Source organism: Brachyhypopomus gauderio, chromosome 4, assembly GCF_052324685.1.
Source record: "Brachyhypopomus gauderio isolate BG-103 chromosome 4, BGAUD_0.2, whole genome shotgun sequence".
In the NCBI taxonomy this organism is placed as follows: Eukaryota; Metazoa; Chordata; class Actinopteri; order Gymnotiformes; family Hypopomidae; genus Brachyhypopomus; species Brachyhypopomus gauderio.
Genome location: NC_135214.1, coordinates 5,432,381 through 5,450,697, shown reverse-complemented (window position 1 = coordinate 5,450,697; position 18,317 = coordinate 5,432,381). Strand labels below are relative to the sequence as shown.

The 18,317-nt window shown below is 42.7% G+C and overlaps 1 protein-coding gene across 6 annotated transcripts in view; it reads right to left on the bottom strand.

The window, feature by feature from the left end:
- Window positions 1–854: 854 nt before the first annotated feature.
- The window catches only part of lrp1bb (low density lipoprotein receptor-related protein 1Bb), a 211,034-nt gene continuing 193,571 nt past the window's right edge, over window positions 855–18,317 (bottom strand). For 4 of the 6 annotated variants that reach the window (XM_077001727.1, XM_077001728.1, XM_077001732.1 and 1 more), the window contains 13 exons: window positions 14,642–14,758; window positions 14,165–14,338; window positions 12,398–12,523; window positions 11,954–12,118; window positions 10,580–10,741; window positions 9,629–9,803; window positions 9,198–9,302; window positions 5,363–5,476; window positions 4,548–4,624; window positions 3,938–4,028; window positions 3,160–3,310; window positions 2,568–2,642; window positions 855–2,325 (listed from right to left, as the gene is read on the bottom strand). In XM_077001727.1, the coding sequence (XP_076857842.1) occupies window positions 2,185–2,325; window positions 2,568–2,642; window positions 3,160–3,310; window positions 3,938–4,028; window positions 4,548–4,624; window positions 5,363–5,476; window positions 9,198–9,302; window positions 9,629–9,803; window positions 10,580–10,741; window positions 11,954–12,118; window positions 12,398–12,523; window positions 14,165–14,338; window positions 14,642–14,758 (1,673 nt within the window). In that variant the 3' untranslated portion in view covers window positions 855–2,184. The remainder of the gene's footprint in view (window positions 2,326–2,567; window positions 2,643–3,159; window positions 3,311–3,937; window positions 4,029–4,547; window positions 4,625–5,362; window positions 5,477–9,197; window positions 9,303–9,628; window positions 9,804–10,579; window positions 10,742–11,953; window positions 12,119–12,397; window positions 12,524–14,164; window positions 14,339–14,641; window positions 14,759–18,317) is intronic. The other 2 variants (XM_077001729.1, XM_077001731.1) reach the window with 2 other exon arrangements.

Genomic DNA, 18,317 nt, shown 5'->3' with positions numbered 1-18,317 from the left:
ATGTTTGTAAAAGATGAGGGCTGGTTCCCACGTACATTTACCTGATGTAAACATGCTTTTTAAAGATGAGTCATGCCCACCAGGGCTGCACTCACACTGCCCTCAGCAAGACTTTACCGTACTTGGCAAGTGTAATCTTAGGCTCGGAGAAACAGACGTTACAGCTCACAGCTGTACTGCAGGGAGCCTTAAAAAGGTGCATTATAATAAACACAATAAACAATTGTGTCGAAGACAGAAATATAGTGTTTTCCAACACCCGAAAGTGAACGCTCCTACAGCTTAAAATGTGGTCATGTGGACAGGAGACAGAAGCCATGACATTTTCTTTAAAATAACAAACTGCATTACGTTCTGTCATGGTTGCGCCTCTAGCGTTGTGGTTCCCATGGCACCATCTTTATCTGCTTTGTGTCGTTTGGTTTCTTTGCCATGTGCTTTGGGTTTGTTTTGCTGCTGGGCCCCTCCCATTTTTCTCCCCTCATGCTCCACATTTCTGTCATCTCTTAGTGTGTATTGTCTGTGTCAGGTTCTTTGGTTAATCTTCTGTTCCCATTTCTTGGTTTGGCTGGCTTTCCTCAATCCTCTTGGTGTGTGCTTGTTTAGTTGGGTCTTGTTAGCTCCCATGTTTGTTTGTTGGCTTTCGTCGCTTTTATTAAAATGCATCCTCGCTCCTGCATCCTGTCTCGCGGCTCCTTCCTGCCGCAGTCTTAGACGCACTAGCTCACCTCTGCCGCTACCGCCATGCTTCATGCATTGTGCATGTGGTGCTTATTGTACAAGAGAAAATACATTGCTCAACTCGCACACAAATCACCACCCACAGAGTTGAAATGGAAATAAAATGCCTTTATTTTATATTGATTTATTTTTTATATAAAAAGTACTTACATTTAATACATTTTTTCCAAAATACGAGCAGCTGACTAACATATAAATCAAATACAAAATTATAAAATCTGTTGTACTGTATCTTATTAACATCCCTTTCTTAAAGTAACAGACAAAAGCATTTCATTCATAGTACTGTAAACTTTCCATACCAATAAAGTTCGATTGAATCCTCTGTCACATCCTGTATGACGAGAGCCGCCCATTAGTAACTTAATTCAGCCGTCACTAACGTGGATCAGTAACAACCAGTTTTGGTGAGTTTTAGTTGCCTTTTGACAAGCAAGACTTCAAACAAGATGAATTACTCCAAGTGTCCTTCACGTATTAGACAACTTTTAATTAAGTACACCAGATGGATAGCTGTTTGTTACCACAAGGCTAAATTCACCTTGTAAAAAGGTGTTGTCAAAGATAGATAGGGATGTATTCTCTCAAACTTCCCAATAAGTCCTGGACTCCTCCTACATGTCATGTGGTTGAGTTGGATGACCAGACAGCATTACATATTTGCAGCATTATCTTCAGTGATAGAAAGCAATATCACTCAAAACAAAAGGGACAAATATAACAGGGCAGTTTGTTATTTTAAGCACACAATATATAACCAAAGACCAGAAGTCATGAATTAAGGTCTAATGCAATGGATATCAGTAGCCCTCTGTAGAGACAAAGATGGACAAAACGTGTATCAAACAGAGAAGCAAACACTCTCTCTAGAACCGACACAAAGAAAAGATACATTTGTAACGCATCCTTTAACTACAAACGAGTCGAATATTGATAGGAAATGAAGTAGGAAAGTCTTACTCAAGGGACATGGAGTAAACAACAGGATAAAAAAAGGCAATGAGCCAATAAGCCAACATAATAATGCAAATACATAAATATGTAGTTATAGGAGGAAAAAAGGTTTGTGCGTGTGTAATATATATATATATATATATATATATATATATATATAATATAAACATTTGCTACCGTAATAATTTTGTTATGGATAGTAATTCCCAAATCAGCAGCTTTGAATATAGTGCAGTGCGGTATATGTATGTATAAGGAAAACAAGAGCGCAGAAACAGAAGGGTGGACTAGACCAGAGAGTGACGTGTGGAGTGTGTAGCACAGACACAGAGAGGTAACGCTGCTGCCAGACAGAAGCAAACCTAACAGAGTTAGCAGGTCCTGATAAGAAATAGAAAATTCTTTTTCTCCATGTGTTTTATACATTTTGTACATTGACGTAAAAATTAAAAAAAGAAAAGAGAAAAGTGTAGAAAGAGGAAAGTCAGGCTATGCGGCGGTTTCTCGAATCGTCCCTTCTAGTTTCTTTGGGAGTAGCTCTCTCCTTTCATCGATGCTGATGACGGGCTTCCGACAGGTCTGTCCATCAATGTATATCTTGGCATACATCGGGTTGGAGTAGTTCATAGGCTGTAGGGAAAGAGCTTGATGAACACATCTGATTGTGTTCTAAAAAGATACACTCATGTTGTGTTATTTATACACAGTGACTGAAAATGAATCTGGATATTTTCTTGTGTTTTATAAGTAGAGGTAAAGAGCGATGTTGAAAGATGTGGCAATCACAAGCCGCATGCATGATCTAGCACTCGTGACGGCGGAAGACGCATCATTCATGCAACGGTTCACATCCTTGACTCGGTGGACCTCACCTGTCCTGGTATAACTTCTTTAGGGACAGAGTGTATGTTCAGAGTGCCAGGGTCACTGGATTTTACACACCACCCCTAGAAAACACACACTCACACTGTCTTCAAAGTTGTCCAAACATGCAGCCTGTCCTAAGACCACAACCCAAGCTCCTCATATCGTATGTATAAGTTACTCCAGAAAGTATATGGAGAACAACACGTTATCAGAGGAAGACGAGGTCAGTGGAGCAGTGAGTGTTTTTTCGTCAACACAGCAGCGCTAATAAAAGTTTTGTCAGCACATTCCCAAGTTGGTAGAAATAATCACGTTACTTTGAAGCTCATCTAGGAAAAAGGAGCCTTGATCAGTAAAGATTTAAAAAATGTACTTGAAGTCATGCGTATTAGTTTAACACTCAATGAAAGTATGCAAAACGTGCTGGAGATGGCTTCTGCGTCAAGACTGACGTTTTCATAAACACTCTCCTCCTCTGCGGTGAATACCCACACTGTTGTAAGATGTTTACCTACGCTTAACTGAGACATCTGCACCTTCAGAGTTCGTCATTTCAGCCACCACAATAATACATCTACGATCACCTCACACACGAACCTTGTGTGGATCCAGCGTGAAATTTGGCTTGAGGAGGCTTCCGGCATCCGCGTGGTTGTCGTGGTCCACCTCGTACATGTTGTAGGACGGGTTTCCGATCTCCACGTTGATGCCGCCGTTGGTCATGGGCTGTCGTTGTACTCGTTTGCCCCTGGGACCATAAGGGCATTTTCAAATTATATCAGAGGCAGACAGCCCACACTCCTGGTAAGCGTTTGGCCTAAATAGCTGTCCAAAATGTTTTCTACTGGACCCTTTCCCTCATTCGAGTGTTGTGTTCGCGCTACGCTGACATTAACGCCTCATCCTCCAACACGATCATGTTCATCTGTAATTTTCAGCAGCACTTCCTGGATGGTCTGTGTGACCGTGTTAGCTTCTCCATATTGCAATCGCAATTCAAATTTGTTTACTTCAAGGACTTTTGTTAAAATTGACATTCAGTGTTGATGGTGTTCCGCTTTATTTTGGTATAATATGGTATTTTCTTGCAAAATACACTTGCAGGCTGTAACGTTACCGTTATACATTTTATCATCAGTATCTTACAGCAATTAGCATTTCCAAACGTTGCATCTATTCGGATTGTGGTATGTCTGCTATGAGATACTGGAAAAAGACCAGTTGCTACCAACTGTAAATATTTATGATGTGGTGAACCTGAAAGCACTTCAGGATACAGCTATTGGATTTTAAACTAATGTTTTTTGCCCATGATGGAGCTGTAAAGCCTGCAGTGCGCTCAAACTCTCAGACATCCTCCGTGTTCCCGTATTACCTCTGACGTCTCCTGCAGATGAAGACTCCGGCCACCACCGTGGTTATCAGAATGACCAGCAGGACCAGTGGCACGATGATGGCTATACTCCCTGTGGAGAGCAGGAACGAAAAAGCAGGATTTAAGTCAGTGTGATCATGCCACGGAGGGACCGATACATTCTCGAAAAACAACACGTCTGCTTTGCTTACACTGTATGCAAATGTATGCTTATTGCAAAGATTCCATTCAAAGTCAATGTGTGATCTTGTAACAGAATGTTTGTTTTTTTTTTTTACATAAACATAAGTTAACACTTTCCTTGAAAATGTTCACACCATGATCTGATGTAATACACTGACAAACGCTGCTCGCACCACATTAAAACAAATTCAAACCTAAATGAAAACAGCAGATGCACTGACCCAAGACTGTAAACGACGGCTAAGGAACGCCAGGAAAAAAAAAAGCTTTCAGCAAACAGGGCACAATGCTAAAACTCTTCCCTCCCAAACCAGCTTTGCATGTTGCCTGAAGCCTGTGCTACGTTCACCGTGCGAGCGAAGATCAAGCGTGCGGTTTGGCCGGGGTCGGCGTGTAAGTGGTGATGAGGGGAGACCCCGGAGCTCACCTCCCGCCGTGTTGTCAGAGCGGCTGCTCTTCGGGGCGGGCCTCTCGCACTGCGTCCCCGACCAGTTGGCTGAGCACCTGGGAAAATAACACCCATGAGCCCGGGGCCCGATCAGACGACCATCGCGAACCCTAATCGGCTCAGCTGGAACACGGAGGATTAAGCAGCGAACAGACAGCGCATTCCGGGCACGTTACAGGAGATGTGAACATTAGAGGAGATGAATTCACATGATGCGAAATGAACATGTTCGCTCGTTGTCGAACAGCAAAGCTGCAAGAGGAGCCGTCTCGTTTGGAAATGAAGAATGTTGACTTGGAGGCATGTACGTGGCTAACCAGATGGTTGATGGCCGTCGTTAACACATCTGATGATAATAGAGCACGATCACATTAAGTGGAGAGAAATCACAAATTCTACCAACAACACAGTGGGAATCGTGTTACAGTTTTCTTTACACCAGTCCTAAAGTGCTCGCATGTAATGAAAATGAAATGAATGAATGAACACATGCAAAGCACAGAGGAAATAAGGTTTAATTAATTATTATATTATACATCTGTACAATGTATTACGTAATAAATCATAATGCTATAAAAGCACAGCATCGTTTCAACCAAATATGCACATCTAGCCATGAAGCCTCTACAGTGGGATGGACATGGGGGAGCACGACCAAGCCAGGAAGACGCCTCCGTGTCCAGGTGTGGGGCGTCTGGCAGATGGAGCGTTCAGGTGTGGGGCGTCTGGAGGATGGAGCAGGGTGGAGATGAGATCTTTGGCCAGTATGGGGCGGGTGCTGATGCGGGACCTACTTGCAGCGAGGTTTGTTAAGGGAGGTTATGGTGCATATCCCTTCATTCTGACAGTAGTAGTCACAGGGGTTGGCCAGCTCATCACATCGCTGGTTCTTGAAACCAGCTGTGCAGCTGCAAGAAATTGCACCGGCGTGAGGAGAATAACCCAGAGATGAGTCACACACCTGTGGCACGAGCTGCGGTTCCCATCAAGCTAAAGTGTGAATATTAAGTACATGTTTCACCAAAGGGCAGAATTAGGTGCTGTCGGCTTGCTATTGTGCTTGGAGCTTGGGTCATTTCAATAGCCGTGTCTGTGATGAAGTCTGAAAATAATTTCTAGGTTGCAGTAAAGGCAATCTTCAACAGTGTTCATTAGAACATAGTGCTCAGCAACGCAATATGTGTCATTCTGAAACTATAGAGTCAAAAGATAAACCTGGGGGAAAAATAATCCTGTCAATGCCCAAATACATGTGCATCTCAATACATTAGAATATCATCAGTAAGTCGATACAAAAAGTGAACACACACACACACACACACACACACACACACACACACACACACCCAATGAAAACCCAAAAGTCACTGTCTCAGAAAATGTGAACAATTAACACAAAACACCTGCAAAGGCCTAAGAATTTAAAATGGCCACTTAGTCTGGTTCAGTAGGCTACACAAGTGCTGTATCCAAGCATATTAATGAAAAATTGAGTGGAATGAAAAAGTGTAGTAGAAAAAAAAGGTGCACAAGCAGCTGGGATAACCGCAGCCTTGACATGATCGTCAAGAAAAGGCCATTCAAAACCTTGGTGGAGATTCATAAGGAGTGGACCGCTGCTGGAGTCAGTGCTTCAAGAGCCATCACACACACACACACACACACACACACACACACACACACACATCCAGGACGTGGGCTACAACTGTCGCATTCCTTGGGTCAAGCCACTTGTGAGGAGTGACAATGTTTTAATCAGTGCAATTCTGGTTGTAATTGATTGGATTGTTACCTGGTGTGGACTGTTAGGAGGGGAGGAGTCTGGACGTTGTCCCTATAAATGGGGACAGAAGATAAAATGGAGGAGCGCGCTTTTTAAAGGACATGGAGCAGTTTCGCCCGGGGTTGCTTTAACTGGAAAAACCGCGACAAGAGTGATTACTAACACACGTCGGTTTGACTGTGGAACGGCAGACAGCGGGCATCAGGTTACGCCATAGTGACATCGCCTGAGCGAGGAGTCCGTGGGTGATGCCGCTGGTTGAGACTGCCGGAGTGAGTTCTACCTGCGCTGTGTACCGCTTCACTGGGAGTAGGCGTTGCTTGCTCCCGGGCAAAGCGTGAGTATAGTTGCTGCGAATTAAAGCCGCGATTAGAGATTTACTGCTTCCACAGCTCTTGTGGGCTGTGGTTTTTGCGATCGAGTACTGCTCCAGTTCTCCTGTGTTTCAGCGCGACGTGGCCGAAACGGTGACGCGGGACCAATTGGATTGGTGGTGGACTCCTCATCGACTCCTCCCCTGGACTTTTATCATCCTATTATTTTAATTCCGTATAGTGTTGTGTGGACCGTCCCCTCCGGTGGTTGCCGGTAGACTCCGTGTGTGATTTGTGGTGGATTATATTTTAGTGGCAACGTGTTTGTGTACTTTTTGGTTATTTTAGTTTGCTGTGTGGGTTTTACTTTGGTGGGTTTTATTTTTGGTAGGTTGTCTGGCGGCATCTTCTGTGAGGGCAGATCCAATTGTGTTTTATGCTATATTGTAATAAATTTGTGGAATATATCCTTTAGTGTTTTGATTGCTCACCACCTGATCTGGAACCTGTGGGTGAAATACAACTATTTTATTAAGAGTTCCTAGGGCTCTCTTCCTCCTAGGTGGCGTAGTCGGGGTTAAAGTAGTCCGTCCAGCTTGGACAGGTTACACACTTATGACCAAGAGACAACGCCAGAAGTGTCTTACCTGGGCCAAGGAGAAAAAGAACTGGATTGTTGCTCAGTGGTCCAAGGTTGTTTTCAGATTAAAGTAAATCAAGGTCTCAGAGTCTGGAGGAAGAGTGGAGATGCACACAACCCAACCTGCTTGAGGTCTAGTTTGAAGTTTCCACAATCGGTGATGGTTTGGGGGAGCCATGTCATCTGCTGGTGCAGGTCCATTGTGTTATATGAAGACCAAAGTCAGCGCAGCCGTCTACCAGGAAATTTTACAGCACTTCATGGTTCCCTCTGCCAACAAGCTTTTTGGAGATGGAAATTTCATTTTTCCAGCAGGACTTGGCACCTGTCCACACTGCCAAAAGTTCCAATACCTGGTTTAATAACCACAGTATCTCTGTGCTTGATTGGTCAGCAAACTCGCCTGACCTAAACCCCATAGAGAATCTGAGGTATTGTCAAGAGGAAGATGACAGACACCAAAACCAGCAATGCAGATGAGCTGAAGCCTCCTATCAAAGCAACCTGGGCTTCTGTGACACCCCAGCAATGCCACAGGCAGATCGCCTCCATGCCACGCCACATTGATGCAGTGATTCCCGAGCCAAGTATTGAGAGCTGTACATTAACAGAAATAAACACTTGAAAAGAATCACTCTGTTTATAATGGATAAATTATTTTTTTTGTAATGAATTACTGAAATAAATTGGCTTTTTGATGATATTCTAATTTATTGAGATGCACTTGTACCTGGTTAAAACAATCCTAACATCTAATTAACTATGAAAAGTACAAAAGAACATTTTCCCTCTGATTTCAGATGCATGCAGAACCCCACCCTAACGGTACATCCAATTTAATGATGCAAATATTTGCAACATCTTATTTAGTCCAGCATTGCTATGAAACATGGTTTGCTAAAAAGCGAAAAAACAAGATAGGCAGAAAGCAAAAGTAAAAGAAATCATGTATGTTAAGAAGTAGGAACAGCATGATGTCAAGAGGATTCATTAAAGTTTAGGATATTAAAGAGTACTAAATGGGTTAGCGTTTCGTCTTTAAGAGGTTTCTCTCCTTAGGTGCTGTCCATTACACAGGGCTTGTAACATTAATACAGACCTGGAGAATACATTGTTTGGTTCATTGCTTAAAATGGAACTTTTGATAAGGATTACAAATTCATTTACACTGATAGTATTTAATGTCAACCATTTTGATTTCTCCACACAGGACCATAAATCTGTGCACAGTTTTGGGCCTGGGAGTGCCAGTGAATAAATCCTACATTATTGGGATCTTTTACCCTCCCAGAAAGATCATTTGCATAGAAATTGATTTTATCTTCTGTGATGTCAAGCATAGTCATAAATGTCATTTAAACCTCAAAGACTATTTGATAAAATGACAAAGCTTTTCGCCATGAATATAAACATTCTGTTTCAGCTTGGTGTCTGAATGGAACTGACTGTAACTTAATTTAATTCTTGTTAACCACCAGGCCTACAGGGACCCTTGTACCTCGTCACGGACTGGCCATTTACAGTATCTGATGTACTGGCTAAGACAGATGACTGCATGTTGTTAAAAGTCATACATTATGTCACAGGTCAGCAAATTTCAGAACTGTGACTTTATGGAAGTGCATGTGATTCTTGATTTAAGGGTCATGAGCATTCACGGTGTCATTGGATTGATTGCAAACATTTTGGGTAGAAAATGAGCATTAAAGCAGTTTCTTAAACTCGACCATCACGCTGAGTTATTCTGCTTCCCAGTAATGAGAAATGCGTCTGTCTGATTTCTTGCGTCTGTGGAGCACTTCACAAGGCTCTCCGAGGTACTGGGCCGTGTGTGTGTCTAATTGGTAGAATTTGGACACGGACAAAAAGATTGTTGTTTAGTCATTACTCACTGGCAGAAGGGCAGGTTGGTGTCCGGGTCCAGATGACAGGTGCCTCCATTGTAGCAGTAGCCATCGCAAAGCTGACAGCTGGATGCGACTCGACCACTGGTACAGCTGCAAGACATACAGGGAGTACAGTCTGAGTCCAAGTGACAGTGAAACAACGTATCAGCATTTCAATATCAATCAAAATCCAATGCGAATGACGCACGAGACAAAAATCATGACTTTGTGGTCTTCCCAATGTCACAAGCGTGGTCAAAGTGTCAGTGGAGTTAAAGTAAGTTAAAGGTAGACTTGATGCATGGGCTACTTTTCTAGAGTTCATAAAACTAATACCATGTGGATTATTGACAACCATGTAGTGTTTTTACTCTTAAACAACTCTAAAAAGGAGTTTTTTTGTCTCCTTTGCTGGTGTTGCTGGTTCCGATGCCTACTTGCACGCCACGTCTCCCGTCTCCGCATCGATAATACACGGCGCCCCATGGCATCGTAGGCACTTGTCAATGTCGCATTTGATCCCCTCGAATCGAGCCGGACACACGCACTCCACGTGACCCGAGCTCGACAGTGTGCAGGCTTTGGAGTTTACACAGTAATGGTGACAGATGTCTGTCACGGGAAAAAATATACAGAACAATCACTTGTGAGTGTAATTAGGATTCCTAAAAGCAAATTCCTTCAATATCATCTGCCAGTTTAATTGGAATTTTACAGAGCTTTAATGAGACTTAATTATCCGCATCGAATATCTAGTACTCAGATGAAACTATCACCCCTTGGGTGCGCAACAGTGGGAATGCAGTAATGGGTGTCAGATAAAATTGTTTTCGTACAAATTACAATAACAATTACTATATGAGAGGAAATGTCTTATCAGTAGAGTTCAGAAACACCTCAAGGTTGTTTCAGTGGCATTTAGAATCCTCTGTGGGCAGAAGCTGTGTAAATGCTTTCTTTACAGCAAACTGCCCTTTCTGTTCAAATATTATTTCTTCTTTTTTTCTACACTGTTGCTGTTGTCTGCTTCAAAGAAGGAAAAGATACTTGCAATTTTATAAATTCAAAATAGGGACTGGGTTGAATATTAAACCGGACACTCAAGGAAAAGGACAGCTAACAGATGCCTTTTAAGATTATACCATTAATACATAAGCAGTTTGTGTTTTTTTTTTTTTTTGTGTGTGTTTCTGAAAAATACCATCTGCACCCTGAGTGTGGTTAGTCCAGTGAGTATGTCTTCACAAAACTGTGACAACACAGAAAAGACTCACGAGCTTGTCCATCAGATACAAACAAATAAATAAAACGGTGTCCCATAACAGGTCTTGCAGAGGCAGTGTGGGTGAAGCAGAGAAACTCTAATGTGGCCCAACTCTCACACGTACGGTAGAGGCAGCGATCGCCCGTGTACTCCGCCAAACATCTGCACACGGGCTGGTTCCCCTGGCTGACATCACACGTCCCTCCATTCAGACAGTAATTATCACAGACCCGCCGCTCACAGTTGGGCCCAGTGAAGCCCATGGCGCAGCGGCAGGTGGGTCTCCCTAAGAGAAAGTGAGTCTGGTCATTCCCTCACACAAGCACGTTAGGGGCCTTATAATCATTCCACACGCAGTTTGTCATCACACGTGGCTTGTAAGCAGTTATCCAAAGAACACAGTCTCAATGGGCTGTCGGTTTGCTTCACATGGACATAGGAGTAAATACATCATGTATCAAGAGATACATCACCTCAGGAAGTTTCTGAATCCCCCTCACACATAAATAATTTATTAAAATAAAGCGAAATGTACTTTGTATAAATAGAAAAATAATTGAAGATAACAAAGTAATAAAATATAAAAGAAAGGGCATACAATTAAATTAAACAATTCAGACAAAAGAAAAAAGATAGATAAAGACAGGCAATTTTATAAATGTAATTCACATGTCTCTGCGCAGGCTATATGTCACCAGTATTACTGAGGAAATTACTGAAGCACTTATACTTGTGACTGACCAGTCATTCTCCTGTGGTCAGTTCTCAACCTGCGTATGTTTGTGCATATTTAACATTCAAATGTCTATAATGCTAAAAATTCATCAAGCAGTAAGCTATTAGACAAGTGACATGCAAAGTACATTAAATATAACTGACTGAGGGATACAGGGATAATTGCATTCTTGTTTGCTAAATGTAGCATGTGACTGAACATATGAAAAAACTATTTTAGTTCAGGCACAAGCAAAAACATTGTCTCACCTGTAGAAACAATATTGCTAATGACAAAATCAGCCAAAGACCTCTCATTAATCTCTCTAAAAGACAAAGACCTCTCATTCTTCACTAATCTTCGACTGAGGGCCCAAAAGAAATTGTGTATACAACCTTGAGAAAACATTCCCATGTAATAGCCATCATGGATAGCCCAGACTACAGCACCAATTTTCTTCCACTTTTTTAGACAGCCTGCTCATAAAGTCATTCTTAGAAACTTTGATGTTATTGTACATAATGTCTGAATACTGCAGTAAAGGGTGGCAGAGCGTTGGATGGCTGAAAATCCCTGAATGTAAAGTCCTGAATGTTTATGACTATTCAAGGGAAAACAGACCTGTCAGTCAAATAAACTAGCCACCTATGAACATGCCTGGCATACATTTGAGGTGAAAGTAATACTCAAATAGACGGAGCAGCCCGAGGGGAACCGGTGCAGAGATCTTTGAACGAAGGCGAAGCAGAATCCTAATAAGCCAATCCAAAGTGTTCTGCTTACCAAGAGGAGACCCCGTGCAGGTGCCTCCATTTAAGCAGTAGTCTGTGCAGTGGTTGACTTCACAGCGCTCTCCAGAGAAATCGGGCCAGCAGTAACACCGCCAGTCGCCTTTCTCATTGGCTACACAGCGCCCTCCGTTCTCGCAAGGGGGTCGGCACAGCTCACCTTGAAGACAACGGAGCAAAACCCGGTAAAGCAGAGCGCCGTGCCCCACACGTCCCGAGGCAGCTGACTTATGTCTTTTTTTTTTTTTTTTTGTCTTTTGCTCTGGGGTAGGAGGTTCCATGGAGAGGAAAAAAAACGCATCCGAACATTTTTTTCGGTTTTACAAAGCAACCCGAGACCACTTAAGGGAGAGTTTCCCTGCGCTTTTTCAGCAGAGCTTGCACGAAGACAAATTGAGAAAATAGCTCGCTCTGAATATTCTCTTTTGATGTGGCTGACCTGATATGCTGGGGTCCGTACACGAGCCATTCACCAGTGCCTTGCCTTCAGGACAGGAACAACTGGCTCCACTGGGGTTGAGCAGGCAGAGGAAGTCGCAGGTTACCTTCAGACATGGGTTGGCCACTGATGAAACAGTAAAAAAAAAAAAAAATTAATTAATTTAACACCTTTGTTAAGACAGAAGAACGTTCCTTTATCTCAGCTGGTAGACCCTGTCAGTCCCCAGAGCACACGTACGGTCATACTGATAAATCTTTAAGTTGTTCTGCTAAGGGCATTAGCCAAATGCTGGAAATACAAGTACTTAGTGGATGATAAAGATGAAATGGATTATGGGGCACATTGGTAGGGAGCTGTTTATCTTAAACGTATGATAAAGACAGTGGAGATGTCTTTTAAAATACAAGTACTGTAATGAACCAGAAACGGTTTAATTGAATACATTTCTTTGTCAAGTCACCCAATCATCTATGCAGTGTACTGAGGGAAATTCCAGTGGTGTGAAAAACATATTTCAGTTGTAAGATTACACATTTTGTTTGTAAAGGCTGAAAAAATCCTTATGTTTGTTTGAACTTATTTTATATTTAACTGGGTTTCCTGGTGATCCAGCAATAAACCATAAGTTGCCAATAAAGCCCAGCAGACACACCAGATGCACACTCTGGTAATGCATCTCAAGCCCAATGCTTTGAGGTTTCTCAAAAGTGTGCGAACCCAACATAGACATGTGGGTCAAGGTTGCTCAGGGTTTCAACATAACATCAGCATGTTTTAACTTGCCACAGTAACTTGCCAAAGAGCCAAGAATGGCAAAAGAACACCATGTATGTTTTGCTGAAGGCACCGAATCTCAGCTTCCTCACTTTTGCTAGCAGTGCAAGATCCTTCTTTAGACCAGAGTTGCGGCTTTAATGAGTCAGTGGGGAGGGGCCCAGCTGTCTTGGAATCTAATATCCAGACCAGCGAAAGCTCTCTCTGTGGCTCTGAGGCCATTAACAATACCCATAGAACAAAGAAAAACCAGGGTCTTTGTCCATGGATTATGGTTTCTGATCAAGGCTAGACGTAACAGTATTGAAAATATTGAAATGCAGGTATTTTAATCACTGGGGCAGACATCAGCACTGCAGTGGTGTGTAGGCAAAGGAACCCTCTCTGAGCTATGAGTCAGCCTTTCTTTCTTCTGGTGATTCAAAAATTAATCACAAAGACATGATAAGGTGAAAAGTTTTTGCATTGCAAAAGCACAATTGCTACAGAAATATTTAATTTCTTCTATATGTTCAAAAACTGAATGCGGTATGAAGAGAAAAGCATAGACACCAACAATGCATACTGATTTACAATCAAAGACACGCAGAGGCAGGTTTTTTTTTTTTTTTACCACATATCAGAGGAGAAACCTTTGAAACACATCTGAAATAAATCTACAGAATAGGTAACGATGGTCAGTTGAATGTCGAATGTCATTTTTGGCCTGGGCATGTCAAGACGTGTTGGCGTACTGCGGTCGGAGACACGATTTGAATCAGCATGACCTTCGGCCTCTTTGGAGAATGTTTGCTCCTCAGAAACTTGGTGAATGGGGACGAGCTGGAATCTCAAGAGCACTCCAGGTTCTTGAAAAGCTCAAGGCTCATTTTAAACGGTCAGAACTCACATCTCAAACATTAGCAATGGGAAAAAAAAAGAAACTACCGTCTTTTCACATGCGGCACAGAGCAGAATGTAATTAGAGAAGCAAAAAAGGAATTCTCTTACCATCTTGCTGCTTGAAACGATGGGCAATCATCAGATTTGTAGCTTTTTCTATGCCCAGATCCAGAATCTCAGCAGACTTCTTGCCATGCTTGTGTATCCTAAACACCTCATGTTTCAGACTAGTTCCATAAATCAAGTCCTCAAAGATGTCTATCCTATATGGCTGCGATATTCCTGCATATTGTTTACAAACAATAGAAAATTCAATTCAGAAACGTCTTTGCAAATCTTTTATATTCTCTTCCATCAATATGAAATATTGAAAAACTGATATATGAAAAACTGGATGATGTTTTGTCCAGAAGCATGCCAAACGAAATGATAAATGACCAGTATGAATGCCCATAGGACTAAAGACCTGAATTATGACATTAAATGTGTAGTGCAGTTTAAACTTTCATAGTGCCGCTTTTGCAGTGCGTCACTGGATGGACGATGAGACACAAAAATTCGTTTTCATTTGACTGTTGATCTTACCGTGTTTGCCATCAAGCACCAGCAGTGGATCAGAACCGTCGAAACGCACACTTCCTATGACGGAGAGTTCTGCATCAACCCAGTACAGGCGCTGGCTGAAGTAATCAATTGCTAATCCTAAAGATGGATAATAGCAGCACATTTATTTCCCTCATGAACTGGACTCAAATCAATAGAGAGGTCTCCCATCATATCACAGGGTCAAGTGGATTAAGACAGTTCATTTAAGAGCATGGCAGCTTATTACTGGAGGCTCTTCTGTGTTCCTCTGCATAGCTCAGCAATCTTCAGGACCTTAACTGAATCTGCACATAATGTGTCTTTTGATTTTACAACTTAGGTGTGTCTGTCAGTTTACTTTCTAAAGAAGATGAATTTCTAAAGCTATATTCAGGGCAGTACAAATGGGCTTCATGTTAAAGGAGGCCAGATTCAAGTCAATTGGACCTTATTATTTCTACAAGGCAATGCCTGAAGCTGTACCTAAAGGGGTTGGGGGTTGGGGGCGGGGTTAAAGGGTGGTGAAGCAGCAACCTTCTGTGATGATATGTAGGTGTAACTGCATGCTGGGCGTGATCTTGGTCCATGATATGAGCTTGATAACTGATGTGAGTAATATGTGATGTGTCGCATGCTGCTAGAATGGGTGAATATCTCGGCATTTGGAAGTTGTGGGTGAATATCTCGGCATTTGGAAGTCACTGAAGCAGTACAAATGACCAAAAACCAAAACCAACAGAAAAAAAAAACTTTGTTACTCAAGATTTGATGGAAATAAATCTGGCTTTATTCCCTAAAGACATCACAACACTAATTCCATCGTAAAGTCATAAAAAACGAAGCATTTCCTGATAATCTCATGTGTGATAGCTCATGTGTTAATCTCATGTGTGTTATTGAAAATGAGCGCTGAACATACTGTATTGCATACATATCATGCACCCTCAGAAGGTGTGCTTAGAATTGTGACTCTCAAATTCTAATTTGGTTAGCTCAGTGTTCCAGAGATCAGATGCAAGTAACCCATCAGACTTTGCCATGAATAAATGCAGATGTAAAGTTCTGTCCCATACTCAGCCAAAGACACACCAGTCCCCGTTTCCCAGCTGAACACACACCTCTGAGAAGTCGGTCCCCAGCCCCTCTACCAACCTCCACACTCCTCTACTTGCACGTTCACAATCACCCACTTACTGATCACTGCATGTACCTGCACCTTGTTATAACGTCTTTCTCTAAGCCCACAGGTGCCTCTGGTCTTTGCTTCACACGGACTGATTCTCCTCAGAGTACGTCTAGCAAGCCTTAGGGACTCGAGGACTACTTTGTATTCCCTTTTCTCTCTTTCTTTATATTTATGTTCCGTTTTGCTCTCAGGTTTTGCCTTCTCGTTAAGTTCTTCGTTAAAACAAGCGTTTAGGTGCATCTCACTTGTGCCTCGCCGCTCCCCTCAAAATGTCACCGCAGCGCCTAAATGTCTGCCCATTTAGTTTGATTCATGCTAATTTTATACAGTAGCACGCGCGGCCCTGCCTTCTGTGTTTCGTGTGACGCAAAACACACACGGCCACTTAAAACGTTGGCGGCGTGGGAGGAGGTCGCTTCGGCTGTGTCCACATTGTTATGTTTAGTGAGGGCGCGATTGAAGTCTTGAAGCAGCGGGTCAGTAAGAGCAGCAGGCAGCAGGTGGTCTGTAGCAGCAGGTGGTCTGAAGCAGGGCGGAGGCTGACGGTGGCCCTGCCGTTCGGTCGGACGTGTGCTCTGCCACTCACCGCCTGCTGCTCTACGTGCTAATTTAGGTCCTCTGGATCTCCTTACTGATGAGGCCATAAGTGAGACATATTGGCTTTCCAGGGTTAAAATTCTGTCTTTTCTAAATTTAGAGGCGGTGGATTTGGCAAGAAGCGCACACCAAAAATGATGTGCTTAATCCAATTATGCAGCTCCATATTTTACTGCCGTATTATACAAGAAGAGGATCCCAGCAGACCACTGGCAGTGCCCATGGCCTAAGTGAGGCTGCAGACATTTTTACAGCGTTCACACATGTACAATTGCCTTCCATTAAATATGGAGACCAAATGTGCCAAAGGTGCCGGATGCAGAACACGGCACCCATGGTGACTCATATACTCCCAGCCTACTAGATCCATGCTACAGGTGCACATGCAGATGTTTTCTGCTTCAAACATGCAGATGGTCTGGAGTTGGGACCCTATTCCACAGGTTGTAGCGAGATGCATTCATGCCCCCTGTGTCAGACGGCAGAAAAACGGGGAATGTGATGAGTTATTGGGTGGTAGATGGTATCAGCAAATAAGTTCCCAAGTCACTGAAGTGTATCTGATTTATGCCTGGTTGCAGTTACACTGTTGATCGTTGTGTATGCGGTGCTGAAAAAGATCACAGTGACCTCTCGAAATCCACCAATGCAGTGAGTATCATGTAGGGGTGGGGGAACAGGAGTTATGAGTGTCATAAATGGCCTCCCTCACTGCATTCACCTTCATGCATTTTTAATCTCAAATAAGACGTGAAATGAATGTAATTTTCTCTTTAAAAAAAGAAGATATGGAATGATAAATTTACTGTCAAATGTTTTGGAAGAAGAGGAGCTGCATTCATTACTAAAGAGCAACCATCACAACCATCACAAACAAAAAAAAATGTTAAATGTAAATGTTTTAAAAAGTTACTCAGCGCTTCACTGAGGATTTATTACCATACAAATATTGTGTTTCATTTAAGATGTCCACTTATGTTAACTCACAATTTGTAAGGTCCAGGCAGTATTACAGGGACTGAGGGTCTAACATAACATGCCTGCTTCTGACCTGACCCTCTGCCCACGACAGCACACTCTCTGCCACTTTCTGCTCTAACTTCTCACCCTCTCTCCTGATCTGATCTTCTCTCTCACGCTGGTAACCCCACCCCACCCTGCACCGAGCGGTCAGAAGGTTCCGGCGTCCCCGAGGCGTTTGCTTCTCACAAGCTCATGCTCTTCTCTTTTCCTGAAGCTGGTGCGAGAGGCCCTAAGTCAAGCAATAGGAAGGATCTCGCTGGTAGGCAGGCAGTGGACAAGCAGATGGAGGCCTACCGCTCAGACGTCAGCCCTTCCAAGATCTTCCCCTGAGACGCGTGGCCCAAGTACTGCTAACCCTCACGCTCCTCTGGAGCGAGTGGCGCTGATGGCAGCTGCTTTGGCCCAGTCTTGGCTCTCTGTCCTTTCAGTTCTGCCTCTCTTTCTTTTGACTGCAGAAATCTTTCCATCTTTTTTTCTGCACACGGGTGCCTGATCTGGGTTGAGCACCTCAGTGCTCAGTCTGTCCTGCTTCAGCCCAGCACACAACCCCCAAATCCAAGCAGTTGAATTCAAGGAATTGCTGGCTTTATAAAATAGAACACTTTCATTGATTTCTACATCTCTCCAAAAAAGGTTTTTTTTTTTTCTTTTGAAAAATGCTGTTTTCTCTTGAATCCAATTTCTGACATTTCTGAAGCTTTCTACTTGGTGTCCAGTAAAGATAGTTTATCTATACTGGACACCAAGCTTATCTTTATCTTTATTTGTATTTTTTGCCAGTACTGGAATTATATTGCTATGTTCTTGTAGAGATTTTGTATGATTTTAATCGCTTTAATCACAATTGTGACCAACGAGTCCATTTTGTTG